General features: G+C 54.1%; 3 protein-coding genes across 8 annotated transcripts; 1 reads left to right on the forward strand and 2 right to left on the reverse strand.

Annotated features, from left to right (window-relative positions):
- Nucleotides 1–66: 66 nt before the first annotated feature.
- On the reverse strand, nucleotides 67–7,582 carry LTB4R2 (leukotriene B4 receptor 2). Of its 2 annotated transcripts, none has more exons than XM_055435575.2 (2): nucleotides 4,385–4,644; nucleotides 67–4,035 (listed from the first exon to the last, which is right to left on the reverse strand). In XM_055435575.2, exon 2 carries the CDS (start codon nucleotides 4,013–4,015, stop codon nucleotides 2,939–2,941), a length of 1,077 nt encoding a protein of 358 aa, XP_055291550.1. In that variant the 5' UTR covers nucleotides 4,016–4,035; nucleotides 4,385–4,644; the 3' UTR covers nucleotides 67–2,938. The 2 variants fall into 2 exon arrangements, with proteins under 2 accessions (XP_055291550.1, XP_055291551.1); XM_055435576.2 differs by lacking the exon at nucleotides 4,385–4,644 and adding an exon at nucleotides 7,095–7,582 and having other exon boundaries at nucleotides 2,488–4,035.
- On the forward strand, nucleotides 2,827–9,425 carry CIDEB (cell death inducing DFFA like effector b). 5 transcript variants are annotated; one of them, XM_055435582.1, is made up of 5 exons: nucleotides 2,827–2,925; nucleotides 7,098–7,242; nucleotides 8,151–8,300; nucleotides 8,541–8,731; nucleotides 8,905–9,425. In XM_055435582.1, exons 2-5 carry the CDS (start codon nucleotides 7,111–7,113, stop codon nucleotides 9,035–9,037), a joined length of 606 nt encoding a protein of 201 aa, XP_055291557.1. In that variant the 5' UTR covers nucleotides 2,827–2,925; nucleotides 7,098–7,110; the 3' UTR covers nucleotides 9,038–9,425. The 5 variants fall into 5 exon arrangements, with proteins under 5 accessions (XP_055291557.1, XP_088696100.1, XP_088696099.1 ...); XM_088839974.1 differs by lacking the exon at nucleotides 2,827–2,925 and adding an exon at nucleotides 3,405–3,472 and having other exon boundaries at nucleotides 8,905–9,037; XM_088839973.1 differs by lacking the exon at nucleotides 2,827–2,925 and adding an exon at nucleotides 3,896–4,095 and having other exon boundaries at nucleotides 8,905–9,037.
- Nucleotides 9,426–9,446: 21 nt separating this feature from the next.
- On the reverse strand, nucleotides 9,447–15,924 carry NOP9 (NOP9 nucleolar protein). The gene is made up of 10 exons (XM_055435572.2): nucleotides 15,552–15,924; nucleotides 14,928–15,377; nucleotides 13,894–14,004; nucleotides 12,912–13,053; nucleotides 12,064–12,256; nucleotides 11,302–11,442; nucleotides 10,784–10,909; nucleotides 10,377–10,613; nucleotides 10,071–10,176; nucleotides 9,447–9,730 (listed from the first exon to the last, which is right to left on the reverse strand). Exons 1-10 carry the CDS (start codon nucleotides 15,796–15,798, stop codon nucleotides 9,573–9,575), a joined length of 1,911 nt encoding a protein of 636 aa, XP_055291547.2. The 5' UTR covers nucleotides 15,799–15,924; the 3' UTR covers nucleotides 9,447–9,572.
- Between the last annotated feature and the right edge of the window lie 35 nt (nucleotides 15,925–15,959).

Raw genomic sequence — 15,959 nt, forward strand, 5'->3', positions numbered from 1 at the left:
GACTCCTCAGGGGTGGGGCCAGAAGAGCCCCGGCAGGGGTAGTGAGAGAGGAAAGAGGAGTGAGGGGGCGGGTAGGCCCAAGTGTGGCCTCAGAAGCAGGTCTAGACTGAAGAATCTAGACAGAAGAATGAGTTGTGTCAGGCAGGAGAAGGGGAGGAAGTCAGAGAGGGGAGGTGGACTCAGACTGAGAGGTCAGAATGTTGAGTATCTTTATATCTTCTGTGAACGATGTAGATTTTCAGATTAATAGGAAATGTGGGCTAGGGCTGGGGCTCAGTTATGCGTTTGGGTCAGGTGACGTCATGACTTAAAGAGGACAGCACTCTGTCTTCGGCTTGGTTTCAAGCCATGACTGGGATTTGGTGGAGAGGAGCCCCTTCCAGCACCCTCCATCCCTCCCCTCAATTAAAAGAACTAGTTCCATTGTAGGTCCATCTCCCTTTTCTTTCATAGAAGCTAAATGGTCTCTCTAGTATCTCAGAGAATGACAATTTCTTCCCCTTCCTGAACCACTTGCCTTGTGCTTGCCAATGTGGCCATGCTGCCACATGAATTTGGACTTAAGATGTGGGCGTTGGGCAAGTAAGTCAGCACCACCTCTTTCCTACCTTCCCACAGCTGACTTCTGTCCCACCTTAGACACAGAGGGAAAGCAGAGATGAGCACAAGAAGCAGATGAGAGAGGGGGGAAACTAGGAATGTGGAAAGCGAAACAGCCCCCAAAAGGATCGCTCTTCCCCCTCCCTGGAAGGAGGACAGTCTCCTCTTCTTGACTCTCCTGCAGAAGCTAAGAACCAAGAAGTCTAATCTTCAATCCAATCATGAGCCTTCCTGCTTCCCTTCTAACTCCACCACTTCTTGGGAAATATGCGTAATGGTGGTAATGGGTAAGAGTGTAATGGTGGTCAGTGAGGTCCCTTAACCTTTGTAGTGGCCTCAGCTTTCCTGCTTTGAGAAAAGCCAGAGCAGGACTTCCCTGTGGTTAAGAATCTGCCTGCCAATGCAGGGGACATGGATTCAATCCCTGCTCCAGGAAGATTCCACATGCCAAGGGGCAACTAAGCCCGTGTGCCACAATTCCTGAACCTGAGCTCTAGAGACTTTGAGCCACGATGAGAGAAGCCCCCTCCGTGAGAAACTCACTCACCACAATTAGAGAGTAGCCCCCACTCACCACGACTTGAGAAAGCCCGTGTGCAGCTACGAAGCCCCAGCACAGCAACAAATAAGTAAATTAAATTTTCTTAAGAAATAAAAAAAGAGAAGAGCCAGAGCAGAGTTGACCCAGTAGCTATCAGCTAGAGGATATGATGAAAAGAAATGGGCTGAAACCGCAGCAAGAACTGGAGGCAGAGTTGAGGAAGAGCTTTCTGACCACAGACGGCGTGTGGGATGGGGAATGTGTAACAGAATTTAGGAAGCCTCTGCTCTGGTGCGCGAGGACAGGAAGAAAGCCATGAAGTCAGTGTTTGGGGATAGAAGCTTCTGCCTCAGAGCTCTGGGGTCAGCCGGACACCCCTTCTGACAGGACCTAGGTTGTCTTTGCCTCCTCTTGCAAGCTGCTCCCCACCTCCATCTCTATGGTCTTTCTCCCTCTGTCCCAGACTAGATGGTCTAACCACACTTCCTGCCCCCCCAAGTCCAGAGCTCTGTCCAACCCATTTTGGTGGCCCTGGCCTGACCCTGAGGACTGGATTTCCTCTAACCTGACTTCTGCCTGGGTGGTGTGAGCAGTCACAAAAGCAGAACCTAGGGTGATGGTCCATGTGACCACCCAGGTAATCAAGCATCCAAGTTTGTTAGAGACAGGGGGCTGGGACAAGAGACTTGCAGTGCTAAAACTGAGAAAGTCCTAGGCAAATGGGGGTGAGCTGGTTACCCTAGTGACCACACGTGTGTGCACATGGACATCCCCTAAAAAGGACTCCATCCTACATTCCCAAACTTCAAAGTGTCAGGCTCCAGAACAATTTTGAGACCTAGAGAGATTCCAAGAGATGGGAACCGAGAAGTGTTGGGGGAGGTGAGGAAGAGCTAGCAGTCCTGGGAGAAGCCAAGACTTGGCCGAGAGGAGAAAGAGAGAAAGAAGAGGCGTCTCCCTGGAAAATTCTTTTTGTCTTCCAGATATCCACACCGTTCCTCATACCCCTCAACTCCAACCCTCAGAAGCCTCCTGGGTGAATAAGTGTCTGCTCCTGAGCTCCTTGTTTGAGTCAGGTGACCTTCTCAGGGAGAGTTACATTCAGAGAAGGTAAGTCTTTGACTTCCAAGGTCCCTCCCCCGCTGTTCCAACCACAAGACAGACAAGAAAACTTTCCTTTCAAACCCTACAGACTGACTTTCCCCTCCCAGAGCCAGTTTCCCACCCACTTAGCTCTAACAGACCCAGAGAATAGATCTTATCACCATCCTTCTGCCAAGCACTCACACCTTTCTTTCCTCTTTCTCCATTTATTTCCAGAGCGGTTCTATGGGTTGGCTTGGGGGAACCAGGCCATTTGGGCTGGGGAGGACCGGTTAAGATGCCATCGAGGGCTTGCATTGCCCAGCCTTGGCCTGACCCAGCAGTGAGCTAGGGGACATGGGGTAGTTTCTTGCTCAAGTAGGATGAACCACTGGAGGGAGCACTCTTAAGCCATCCTGTAATGTATTTCACACAATTTCACAGTGTCTTTCACAATACCTATTGGCAACAAGTAAGCAGCTCTGGCACCCAGGCACATGCCAGCCTGCAGCTACATGATATTCTTTAATACGGGCCATCACCACTCCCAGTCCTGGGAGGAACCTGGGCCTGCCCCAGATATATAATAATTCTGCCCAGAGATCTCAGCGCTGGCGGGAGAAGGATCCCCAAACCAACCAGAGTGGTTCCCTGAGTCCCAAGAGGGCGCTGGAAGGGAACAGGGACAAGCAGGCCTGGTGGTAAGGTTTGACGTCAAGGGTCCCAACCCTGACCATCCTTCTGCGCCCCGCCCCCAGGGTCTCCATTGCCGCCGCCCCGCCCCACCACTTTGAGCCGAGGGGTAGCTCGGAGCTCCAAGGTCCCCTCCCTAGAGCGGCCGCCCCCTCGGGCCTCTCCGGAGCCCTCAAAGAGCCGCATGAGGAAGCGGGGACCCGCCCGCGGCAGGAGATCCCCGGCGGTGAAGAGGTAAAGCATCGGGTTGACGCTGGAGCTGAAGAAGGCCAGAGCAGTGGTCCCGGCTCGCGCCGCCTGGCCCGCCCCGCCCAGCCTGGCGAAGGCCCCTTCCGGCGGAGCCAGCGCGGCGAGCGCCTGCAGCACGTTGACGGCGTGGTAGGGGGCCCAGAGCAGGCCGAAGGCCAGCACGATGGCGCCCACCAGCCGGCCCACCCGCGTCACGCGCCGCCCGGCGCCCCAGCGGACGCCCCGCAGCCGCGCCAGCGTCACGCCGTAGCAGCCGAGCACCAGCCCGAAGGGCAGCACGAAGGCGGTCAGGGTCTCCAGGCTCAGGTGGGCGGCGGCGTGGGCGGCCGACGGGTGGCACAGCTGGCACACACGGTCCGCCCCGAGGTGGCGGTAGACGGCCGCCGGGGTGGCGAGCACCAGGGCGGCCAGCCAGACGGCCAGCAGCAGGCGGCGGGCCAGGGCCGGGCTGCGTAGCCGGGGCGCCAGGAAGGGGCGCGTGACGGCGAGGCAGCGCTGCAGGCTGAGCAGGCCGGTGAGCAGCACGCTGGCGTACATGCTGAGCGCGCACACGTAGTACACGGCCTTGCAGCCCGCCTGGCCCAGCGGCCAGGCCTGCCGGGTCAGGAAGGCCACGAAGAGCGGCGTGAGCAGCAGCACCGCGCCGTCGGCCAGCGCCAGGTGCAGCACGAGCGTGGCCGCCAGGGGGCGCCCTCGCGCGGACCGCCAGCCGGCCAGGCTCCACACCACGAAGCCGTTGCCCGGCAGCCCCAGCAGCGCCGCCAGCAGCAGGAAGGCCGTACCCGTGGCCCGCGAGGTCTTCCAGCTCAGCAGCGTCTCGTTCCCCGGCGGACGGTAGCAGACCGACATTCTTCTGTCCTTCCGGGAGGCTGGAAAGGGCCGTGGGGCGCATTCAGGTGGCGCAGAAGCGCACGTTCCCCCTGATGCCAGTGAGAAGGGACTGAGCGTCCCTCACTCTTCTGCAGCCGGCCTCTGTTCTGTCTGGGGGCCTCCGTCTCTTCCCCCCAGGACCCCAGCCCCAACTCAAACACTACTTCTTGGAACCCACATCCGCTGCTTTCTGTCAGGCCACCTCCCCAGTCCTGACTCCCAGGCTGTCCCTGCCTCCACCCTTCTCACCTGGCCTCCCCTTCTTCGTCCAGCCCCATTCCCTATATGTATATACCGCAGGGAAAAGTGACTGGAGGGGAGTAAGGTCTAGTGGGCAGGTCTACTTACCCAGCTGGGTGGGAGCAGGGTTGGGGGCTCTCCAGGGGCCTGGGGAAGCCCAAAGGCAAAGCGGCAGTGGGCAAGTTGCCTAAGTCTGCCCTGTGCCTGTCAGGTTGGCAGAGGGTGAGGCAGAAACAGGGAGGGACAAGGTGGGGCTCCTCTTGGGCCTTTCCAGGAGCCCTCCCTCACCCTGCTGCTTCCCATCACTAACTCGTCCAGGCATGTGAGAGCCCGCCTCCCCAGGAAACAGGATAGGCTGAGGGGGTGCAGATAAGGTTCCCTGGGCGTGTGGGTGAGTAGGGACACTGCCGGATCCTGCCCCTGGGTCCTGCCCCTGCACTCATTTCCCCCCTGTAACACCCACCCCCCCAGTTCTCAGCCCTCCCACCCTGCAGCTCTTACACTGTCAGGTGTTCCTTGCCAGCTCTCAGCAGAGAAGGCAACCCAACTACTCATTCCTGTATCTTTGCCTGTTTTTGGACTCCTGACACTGCTAAGCCCCACTTTTCCTCAGCTTCCTACCTACCCCCTCTCACCTCCTGCCTTGGGCCCTGCCCCAGTCACTCCAGCCTCACGGCTCTCAGAGGGCTGTCAATGACAGCTTTCAGTGTAAAGCATGGGGCTAAAGTCCCCGGGGGAGTGGGAGATGCATGGAGGTGTGACGGGCTTATAGGCTGCGTGAAGAGTTGTGACACGCACCCATGAAGAGGCCACACTGCTGGGCTGCACCAGGATACAAGGTGAGGCAAAAGGAGAGGCTGCAGTGTAGGGACATACTGAAAGGAAGCCTTCTCGGGGTGGAGAGGTCAGGCAAAACTTAGAAATGAAATTTGGCAGATTGATTGAGGGAAGAAGGAAAAAGGCTTCTGCCTGTCAACAGCCAGAAAGGGGCTCCTTGGGAGCCAGGACACCAGTATTGTCTCAGTTTGGTTTCCCTCCCAGCGGAGCTTGAGTCAAGGGTGTGGATACAGGTAATCCTGTCTTTAGGCGGTCAGCTCTGGAAGCCAGAGTTAGAGCAAGGGAAGGGGAAGAGGGGAACCAGTAGAGTGCATTGTTGAGTTCCTTCAGTGGGCTCCAGGAACCTCTGAGCACATAGAATACCCTCCCGAAAGACAGAAGGCAGATGTTTATGTCCAGCTCACCTTCCCCATTGTTTGAGGGTTGTCCTAGAGGCTTTAATGCCCTCACGCACACTTGCAGCCTGTCCTGTACAGCTTCAGACAGGCTCCTGGACTGTGGTTGTGTGATGTGTTCACTGACGGTGAGAGTCTGAGCTTCCACGCAGCTGTTACAACAACCACAGCTGAAGTGAGAGATGGACATGGGAAACCTAGAGTCCATTAAAGGAGGCATTTTCTCTGCCCCCAACCATGGCTGCGTGTGCTGTTGCTCAGTCGTGTCTGACTCTGCGACCCCATGGACTGTAGTCCACCAGGCTCCTCTGTCCATGGGATTCTCCAGACAAGAATACTGGAGTGGGTTGCCATGCCCTCCTCCAGGGGATCTTCCTGACCCAGGGACTGAACCCGCATCTGTCACCTGCATTGGCAGGCGGGTTCTTTACCATTAGCACCACCTGGGAAGCCCCCATCCATGACTCCTTCATGCTAATTAAGTGGCCAGTGGGAGGGAAAAGTGAGTGACTACTCCACTGTGACTGAAGCAGGCGGTTCTAGAGAAGGAAGTCAGAGAAATGTTAAGCCAGCCCCTCCCCTGGACCACAGGAGGGAAAGAGGAAGGCCAGGGTCCCAGACAGGATCCTGATGATCCTGGATCCATGGATCACACCCCATGGGCACACACTGCCTCCAATCCTGTTTTCTCCAAGCCATGCGGGTCCTCAGCACAGCCTCCCTTTTCCTAAAACTGCAGTAAATGTTTTTTTCAGTAGGTGGCAGCACATACAGAGCAAATCACACAACGCAGCTTTGCACAGATTGGCAGCGAGAAATTCCCTCCATATAAAGAAAAACACCAGAGATTACATTCCAATTACATAGTCCCTGTTTACTCTCACATCACACACTGCCACCAGAGACACACAAAACCTCCATGGCTTTTGCCTGGCATCTCGGGGACACAGTCCTTCCACCACCGCCCCATTGAGGCCCCGTCCCCGCCCCCACCTTGGACTTTGCCCTGCGTACTGGCCAGGCAGAGGGGGCCAGAGTCCAGGCTTGACTCATCCCCCTACTCACTGGGGCTGAGATCCCAGCTCCGTAACAGAAAACACCACCACTTCAGCTCCAACCCAGCGGAGAAGCACCCAGCCTAGGACTCCAGGGAGAGGCCCCTCTCTGGGTCCCACCCTCCACCATGGAGTACCTCTCTAACCTGGACCCCAGCGGCCTGCTCAGGTGACTCCTAACCCTCCACTCCACTCCCCAGCTCTGGGTATATGGGCAGAGCCACAACACTCCATTCAGCCTCTTGTTTCCCAGACTCTCCAATTTGTACCCCTCCCCCTCCCTGCCACCACTTTTCACGGTGGGCTTGTCTGGATTCTGAGCCACACCCAGTCCCCCACTCTCCCCTCTGCCCCTCCAGCCCCCCACTTCCTCCAGCCCCGCTCAGCAGTCTTCCTCTCCCTGGGCTACTCTAATCTGCACACCTAGATCCTCTCTCCCAACTCCCCTAACGCTGCAGCTACCCCACCCTCGCCTGTCACCCCCAGTGCACTCAGCAGACCTCTCACTCCTTGCCCTTCCTTCCCACCTACCAGGTCAGTATCCAGTATGAGCTCCGATTTGGGCCGAAAGGTCTGGACCTCGGCTCCACCACCCCAGCGACCTTTCCGAGTCTGTGATCACAAGCGGACCATCCGGAAAGGCCTGACAGCCGCCACCCGTCAGGAACTGCTGGACAAGGCGAGTGAGTCAAGTCCCTGGGTTCCAAGAGCGGGGGCAGCCAAGGGGCTAGTCAAGAGGGAGAGCTTGGAATGATGCGCAGAAAGAGCTGTGGGTATTACATGGCTGCCCCGCCCTCTGAGGGCTGAAAGCAGGGAGGTCAGCCCGATGGCTTCTACTGCATTTGAGGCGACTCCTTTTTTTTCTAAGGAGTAAGCTTGTCTTTGGGGGTGGGGAAGAAGTGGATAGGGTTGGAGCAATACATTTCAGAACTCAATATATGGAACAGCAATGTCTGACAGATCAAATTCAAATCCTGATTCTGCCACTTCCTACTGTCAAACCTTGGGTAGGTATTCAGCCCATCAAAACTTCAGTTTCTTCATTTGTAAAAAGGAAACGATACAGCTATCTCCTTGGGCTGTGGAAAGGTGTAGAAGGTAAGGTATGAAAGTGCTACACAGATACTTGACCCTCGTGAAGACTCAAAAAGGTGAAAAGTCCCCATTACTGAAAACAATGGTTTTCTGGAGAACTCTTTGAGGGCTGGGGGGAGTGAGGTGGGGCATTGGAGATGAGACCCCATCATGGCAGGCCTTGTCAGCATAATACCTTTACCCCAGAGAACTTGGCTAGCTTTTCAATTCCAAACCGGCAGGTGTGGCTTGGAGGGAAGCTGGGAGAGATGACGGTGACATGGTAGGAGCAAAATAGGACAAAGAGGAAAACATCAGGCCCTAATGAGGGTTTCCCAACAACTAAAGAACACCGTGAGCTGGAGCCTTTTGAAGGGATGCCAGAGAACTGGGGAGGAGAGTTGGGGTTATCAGCCAGCACCCAGGGCCGACCACTGGGTGCCGGGCAGCTGGGCTGGGACAGGGCACAGGATAAGCTCTGCTGCGCCCCTCCTGCTTCTTGCTGCTGGGCAGGCTCTGCAGACCCTGGTGCTGAGTGGGGCGCTCACACTGGTGCTGGAGGAAGACGGTACCACGGTGGAGAGCGAGGACTTCTTCCAGCTGCTGGAGGACGACACACGCCTGATGGTGCTGGAGTTGGGCCAGAGCTGGAGCCCCTGCAGGGTGAGAGGCCCGGACAGGGCTGCGGGAGACCACTGACCCCTTCTGTCTCTCCCAAGCCTCTTGTCTCACCTAACCCTGATTTTGGGGGCAGAGGCAATGAGAGAGGTGAGGAGTTGTCAGACTCCTCGTAGAGGACAAACAGTCCAGGCACGGGGTGGGGGTGGGGGGTCAGTGTCTGTCCCAGGGCGGATAGGGTTTAGTGGTGAAGCTTCAGTACACTGATGAGGGGGTGCCCTGCAGAGTGGGGTGCTGTCATATGGCCTGGGCCGGGAGAAGCCCAAGCACAGCAAGGACATCGCCCGCATCACCTTCGACGTATACAAGCAGAGCCCTCGAGATCTCTTCGGTAGCCTGAACATCAAAGCCACATTCTACGGGCTCTACTCCATGAGCTGTGATATTCAAGGACTCGGCCCAAAGAAAATACTCAGGTCAGAGGCCACACGTCACACTTTTCCATCCCTACAGTTGCAGCCCCAACAATTCCTTCTCATGGGCTCCCCCACCCTGTTGGCTCTCCCTTGTGGAAAACCCCCAGCCTCCGGCCTGTGGCTGCCTCCTAGGCTTCCCCCACCTCTGACTTCCTCTTGTCTCCGCCCTTCAGGGAACTCCTCCGATGGGCCTCCTCACTGCTGCAAGGCCTGGGCCATCTGCTGCTGGGGATTTCCTCCACCCTTCGTCGTGCAGTAGAAGGGACTGAGCGGTGGCAGCGGCAGGGTCGCCTTAAACCCTACTGAGAAGGGGATCTGAGCTTCTGCCCCTAGCCTCATTCCAAGAGACAGACTGTAAAGGGCTGTGACAGCATCGAGCGTGGGGGCCTGCACAGTGCAGACCGGCTAACTCAGTTGATCTCACTGTCCTCTGATGTGGTAACAACAGGCCCGTCAGCATGATCCTTCCACTCCTAGCCTACACCCGTTCCTGAAGAACACCATCCTTTCCTGCATTGTTCCAGCCTCCCACTTACCCTGAAAGGTCACAGCCTGTCCCTAGGGTCTGGATCCCACCCTGACTGCCGCTACATCAAGAAGTTATTACCATTCCCTTGCTGTCCCAAGGCTCCTCGGTGCCCTGAACAGAGCCCTCTCTAGCCTCACCTTGAGATCTCTATTTCTCTGTACCCTTCCCCCTGCAACATAACAAAACTGTTTCCAATAAAAATATTAAAATGTTTACCAGTAAGACATTTGACTCCAATTTACACTAGAACAGGGCAGGATAGATACTTCCTCTCCCCACCCCGATCAACACCCAGTCCCAGATCCGAAGCCCTCAGTCTTCAAGTATGGAGTTCAAGGCCCGCCTCCGCTTGGCCACCGCCCCCTGCTCCTGTTCCCAAGCCTCTCGTCGCTTCAGGAAGGTAGTCAGGGCCACGTTTCGAGCCACATGGTGGCCAAAAGGGTCTCTTATCAGCTCCTGGTTCCGCTCCCCTGCAAAGGGAACCATTCATGTTCAGTATAACCATGCAGTCATCCCCCTAGGCTTGAAGAAACTCTACTTGGGGAGAAGGTCCCTCCATTTTTCTGGAACCCTGGGTCTGTCTCAGGATAGAGTTAACACCTCACTGTCCAAATAATAGAAATGGAAGCGGAGGGCTACACAGAGGGGCAGACTACATGGAGGGGCAGGGGAGAGCAGACTGCTCAGAACCCACAGCCAAAACCACCCTTTTGAACTGAAGTCTCTGCTGAATTTAGGTCCACTCCCAGCCATCCAGCTTTTCAGAATAAAGAAAGGGAATGTTTGGAAAGGTCAAAGAGAGGTGCTCACCCAGCTCAGCAGCAATTTCCTTCCGGGCTCCCAAGGCTGCTCCGCTCCAGATGGCATCTAGCACACGGCTGCCATGGCGACTACAGGCCAGAGTCACATAATGTCCCTGCATCAAGATAAGTAAGGTAGGGCAGTCCATAAAAGGGTGGGGGTGGTGGGGGGGTGGGGAGGTGAAGTTAAGAGGCCAAGTTGAAGCAGTCTAGGAACTACGCATCCTCTCTGTGACTGAAGGCCAGTCCCAGGGAAGGCACACACTCTCCAAATGGAGGGATGGCAGAGGATCAAAACAGAAGCCAAAAATCTGACCTTTAGGGTCTTCAGCACCCGGCGGCGCTGCTTGCGAGTCACGGAGGGGCTGGTAAGGACGGCATCAAGCACATGGGAACCAGCAGGGCTTTGGGCCAGAGCCAGAAGCTGTGGTCCTGTCAAGGCACTGAGACCTCGAAGTATGAGACAAGGACTGGAGAAGTGCAGCAAATGCTGGAGCAGGAGAGACCCGAGAACCGTCACTTCCCCCAGGTCCCTGGCGGTGGCCCTTTCTACCTGAAAGGACAAAGACAGGGGACTAGGAGGCAGCCACCAAACTGCCACCCCCACTTGGATGAAGCCAGGAGACCTCAGCGCCCTCCCCTCGGTGGTGAGGGGCTTCCTAGGCTCTGGGAGGCCTGGTTCCCAATCAGTCACAGGCCCGGCCTCTCCCCTGCCTCACCCACCTGGTGCTCCATGGGCACTGCCCCCTCCTCCTCTGCCAGCCCATAGTACACCTCATACGCCATCAAGGCGGCAAAGAGGGGCACACAGGCCACTTGCCGGGAAGAGGGCTCTGCACAGTGGAATGCCTAGAAGGGAAGACAGAACGTGATGACACGGAGAACTGCCTCGTCCAACACCTCAGCTTTCCAGCCAGGGGAAGGTGTCCAGGACAGGTGCCTGACTCCACAAGAATATAAGCTGCATGCGGGGAGGATCTCATCTTCCTTGCTGTATTCACAGCCTCCATATATATAAAAGGGGCTGAATAAATATTTTTTCCTTAAAACTTCTTTCTTTGCCCTGGCAGACACTCTTCATCCAGGGCCAAGAGATGGCTCTGGTGTCATTTCTCCCATATCTGTGAACTCGCTGGGCATCAGATCCCATGGGTCCAGAAATACAACTGAAGATTAGCTAAATCCTAGCAGGTAGAATTTGAACTCAGGGTACAAATGGGTTGGGGGTAATCCCCACTCACCTCCAACAACAGCTGCAGGACCTGGGCTTGGTGGGTCCCAACTCTGCGGCAGGCGCCAACCAGGGCAATCACTACCCCTGGGTGACCCTGGGCCAGCACAGCTTCCAGGGCGGGGCTCAGCTCCTCAAACACAGGGGACAGCTGAGGGAAGACATGGGATAAAGAATTTGGCATTCTGGTAATGATGGGCTAAGTTATTCGATGAATTCTTCCTGCCAAAAGCAACTAAAAATGCTAGGTAAAACCTAAAAGCACTGGCAATAGCAAGACTTTGGTTTGGATGGATAAGGAAGGTCCAGAACAAAAGGAGTCTTAGAGGTGAGGCCTCACGTGGGGAGGGGAAGGATAAGGGAGGGCTAGAATTAAACCTGCCCTTCCATCCTAGCGCTCAGCCCAGGGGATCCCAGCAAAGCAAAGCATGCCTTGGCACTAAACAGCAAAGAGAAAGAGAAACTACTAAAGCAGTTCTGCTGCTCGCGTGGATTTGCAGCCAAGCACCCAGAGACTGAGAAAGTCACGGGAGCTCGGGCTGAGAACTTGCATTAAGCCAATCTCCTACTGGCATTGGTCCCTGAGAAAAGCTAAAGCAAACCCTTTCTGGGAAGAAGGCACCTTCACCCTAAGCTCTGGGAAGCCTCCAGGAGTGACTTCTAAAGGGGAACAGCCAGCGCACAGTTGGAAATATAGAGGCATGCACACAATAAAGCACAGCCCAGTGAACAAAAACTAACAGAAACAGACTCGGCCAAGTTCCCAACTCACCAGCTCAGGGGTGGCGACAGCATCCAGGAAACGCTGCAAAGGGAAGTTGGCAATAGAATGTGCAGCCAAGGCCTGGAGCTGTCCTTGGAGGTGATCTTCAAAGAAGCTCTGGAGCCTTGGGGGCTCTGACACTAGCAGCACCTGCTCCAGGAGCCTGGAGCTTGTCTGATCTCGCAGAAACAGTAATAGGGGGCTGAGGACAAGGAGAAGGTGATCAGGTAGTCTTCATTCAAAATACTCACATCACTGGACTTATCATGGTGATCATTTTTAAGCGTACTGAAATAGCAAATCACTACACGGTGTTACAGGAACTAACATAATGTTGTAGATCAATTACACTTCAAGAACAAACAAACAAGGAAGAGAGATAAGATTTGTAGTTATCAGAGACAGGGGGTCTGGGGGGAGGAGGAATTGGCTGGAGACAATCAAAAGTTACAAAATTCCATTTATAAGGTAAATATATACTAAGGATGTAATGCATAACATACTAAATATAACAACACTACTATATGTTATATATGAAAGTTGTTAAGAAATTAAATCCTAAAAATTAACGTCACTAGAAAAAAAATTTTTTTTCTTATTTCTTTAAATTTTGTATATGAGATGATGGATGTTCACTAAACTTACTGTGGTTACTGTTTCATAAGGTAAACCAGTCAAATCGTGCTGTATACTTTAAAATTATATAGTGCTGTGTGTCAATTATATCTCAATAAAACTAGACAAAAAAACAAAATAAACACACACATACAGAAAACGAAAACAAACAAAATACCTACATCATGTCATTCATTTCACACAGCCTACCACCTTGATCAATCCTGAGGCCCTGTTCATACCTGCCATCTGCTGAGGAATTCCGGCTACTCAGATAGCCAATCACAGCATTGCAGAGGTGGGCACAAAACTGGGGCAGCTTGCGGTGTAAGATCTGTAAGGCCACTTGAAGGCAGAAGCTGGATATCTTATCAGTGATAAACACTGTGGGGGAGGGCAGAAATAATAAAAGTGGCTTTCCCAAAGTCCAGACAACCTCAGTTCAGTTCAGTTGCTCAGTCGTGTCCGACTCTTTGCGACCCCATGAATCACAGCAAGCCAGGCCTCCCTGTCTATCACCAACTCCCAGAGTTCACTCAAACTCATGTCCATCGAGTCGGTGATGCCATCCAGCCATCTCATCCTCTGTCGTCCCCTTCTCCTCCTGCCCGCAATCCCTCCCAGCATCGGAGTCTTTTCCAGTGAGTCAACTCTTCGCATGAGGTGGCCAAAGTACTGGAGTTTCAGCTTTAGCATCAGTCCTTCCAATGAACACCCAGGATTGATCTCCTTTAGAATGGACTAGCTGGATCTCCTTGCAGTCCAAGGGACTCTCAAGAGTCTTCTTCAGCACCACAGTTCAAAACCTACACAACCTCAAACCTCAGGCAACAAGGTACAAGAGACTATGGACACAAATGGTCTAAATAGAGACTTTCAGTTCAGTTCAGTCGCTCAGTCGTGTCCGACTCTCCGCGACCCCATGAATCACAGCACGCCAGGCCTCCCTGTCCATCACCAACTCCCGGAGTTCACTCAAACTCATGTCCACAGAGTTGGTGATGCCATCCAGCCATCTCATTCTCTGTCGTCCCCTTCTCCTCCCGCCCACAACCTTTCCTAGCATCAGAGTCTTTACAACCAGCCAATAGAGCTTTTACAACCAATCAAACCAGGCAAGATTTGAAAAAGAGAGGAATAAGACCAATGGAAATAACAGCCTTGTTTGATGATAATCCTCTCCAAAAAACAAGATCCGAGATCTTCCTCTATTTCCCTCCTTACCAGCAATGTCCTTTAGAAAGCAGGAGCTCAGGTTCTGAAGGCAATTCAAGAAGGTTTCAGGGACCTCAAAATCAGTTGGCTTACATTCCCGAGATGGGGCCCTTTGTGCTTCTGAAGGAAAATCAAGAACATATACAGTGGTGAGACCACAGACTGCCATCCTGAAGGGAGAAGAATTGCACAGCTGAACAAGGATTTGGCCTGGAGATGCAGAACGCATATGGTACAACTCAATGTTTCATCTCATCTCCATGACTGAACTGAGACTACATTTCCCTTTTAATTTTTCTAAGAAACTTCAACCAGCTCCCGCATGGTCCATAGGAGACAGTCCAAACTCCTCAGTCAGGAATTTAAGGTGTTCCAAAATCAGGCCTCACCTAAACTCATTATCCTATTTCCCAACGTTTTTCAAAATGTAGGTCCGCTGCCTATGAGTGTATTATGAAATCAATCCAGTGGGTCTCAACAAGCACTTTTTAATGTAACACACAGAATAAAACGGAAAAGGAGGGAATTCCATGGTGGTCCAGTGGTTAGGGCTCTGCACTCCCACTGCAAGGGGCAGGGTTTGATCCCTGGTTGGGTAACTAAGATCTTGCAAGCCACACATGGCACAGGGGAAAAAAAAAAAAAGGAAAGAAAATATCAGCGGGTAGTATGTAGAAGGGTCTTGCTTTCTGACCTTTGGCTTGAATCCAATATGTGTACATACACACACATGTATATTGAATGATGCTTGAAAATTGTTTTCTTACTGTGAGCTGTAGTTAAAAAAAAAGTTTGAGAGGCAATGCTCAAGTGAATCACCTCTTCCACTTACCCTCATTCTTCTAACAGCTGTCCCCTAAACACACATAGGCATCCTCACCTCTGTGCCTTCATGCGCACTAATCTTTGGCCTGCTATATCCCTGTCCTAATTTCACTGCTAATTCTTCAAGGACATAAAGAAATCTTCTGCTTACTCTCTCCTTCTGAACTTCCTAAACTCTCCTTCCCTGGAGGTCCACACCCCTTTCTTGTAATACTTACCAGGTGACTGGGAGCCACGGTGCCTGGCTCTCTCAGACTCCAGAAGAGTCCCTCCCAATACCTGCAGCAAAGTTCTGACCACGAAGCTCCCATGTGTGTCTCCACAATAGAAAAGAAAATCATCACAGACCTCAGCAGCTAGTCCCAGGACCAGCTCCTCCAGGGTCTCCACATGACCATCCTTCCCATCCTCCTCCTCCTCCTCTTCCTCCTCTGCAGGACTCCCTAACAATCGAGGCAGCTGCAGCAAAGCGCTTTGCAAAACGTGGACCCCACATCGATGACAGGCCACAAAGCGCAAACTGGAGTGCAGAGCGGCCCATACTCGACACAACGGCTTCCGGGGGCTGAACCCCAACAGTTCCTGTAGCATCTCACTGCCAGTCCGGTTTGTGGCCAAGGCTAGGGCCTGAGCCTCCACTTCTTTCAAAACATTGTGCACCATCAGCCCTGAAAAAAACCAAGAAATACATTAAAGAGAATGAGAGGAGGATAAGGTTATGCCTTAGGGGAGATGAAACTAAGTCCTCACACCCTGGGAACCCATGAAATTGTCTTTACCTGTCTTGAATTTTATGCCCAACCAGTTCCTCCCTTGACGCCTCTCCCCAAGTTGCTCCGTACCTCGTTCTTCTCCCGTCTCGGGGGCCTCTTTCAGCGCGGACAGCGCCCGGCGGAAATACCCCAGAGCTTCTGGGCTCAGGTGAGGGTGCGCACCTGGGGCCGGCTCCGAGCGCCCATCCGGAGGCGGGCAGGGATGTCGCTGACGGCCTGGTGGGGGGCGCCCCGGGCCCTTGGCCCCGCGCCCTCGTTTTCCGCCAGCTGGGAGCCGGCGCCCCTGTTTGTGCGGGGAACCCGGACCCAGCCCCATGGGTGCGTCGGGGCCGCTCCGCCCGGAAAAGCTGCCTTAGCCGCTGGGGGAACCTCGGTCAGCCGGGTGCGAGCCTGGGCCCGGCAGAGCGTAGACACGCCGGCTGCCTAAGGCGCAGCGTTACACGTCATAGCCCCGCGACGGCCTCTCTGGGGAAGGCG

The sequence above is a fragment of the Moschus berezovskii genome, chromosome 9 (genome assembly GCF_049115385.1).
Source record: "Moschus berezovskii isolate FMDL1 chromosome 9, NW_MosBer_1.0, whole genome shotgun sequence".
Classification (NCBI taxonomy): Eukaryota; Metazoa; Chordata; class Mammalia; order Artiodactyla; family Moschidae; genus Moschus; species Moschus berezovskii.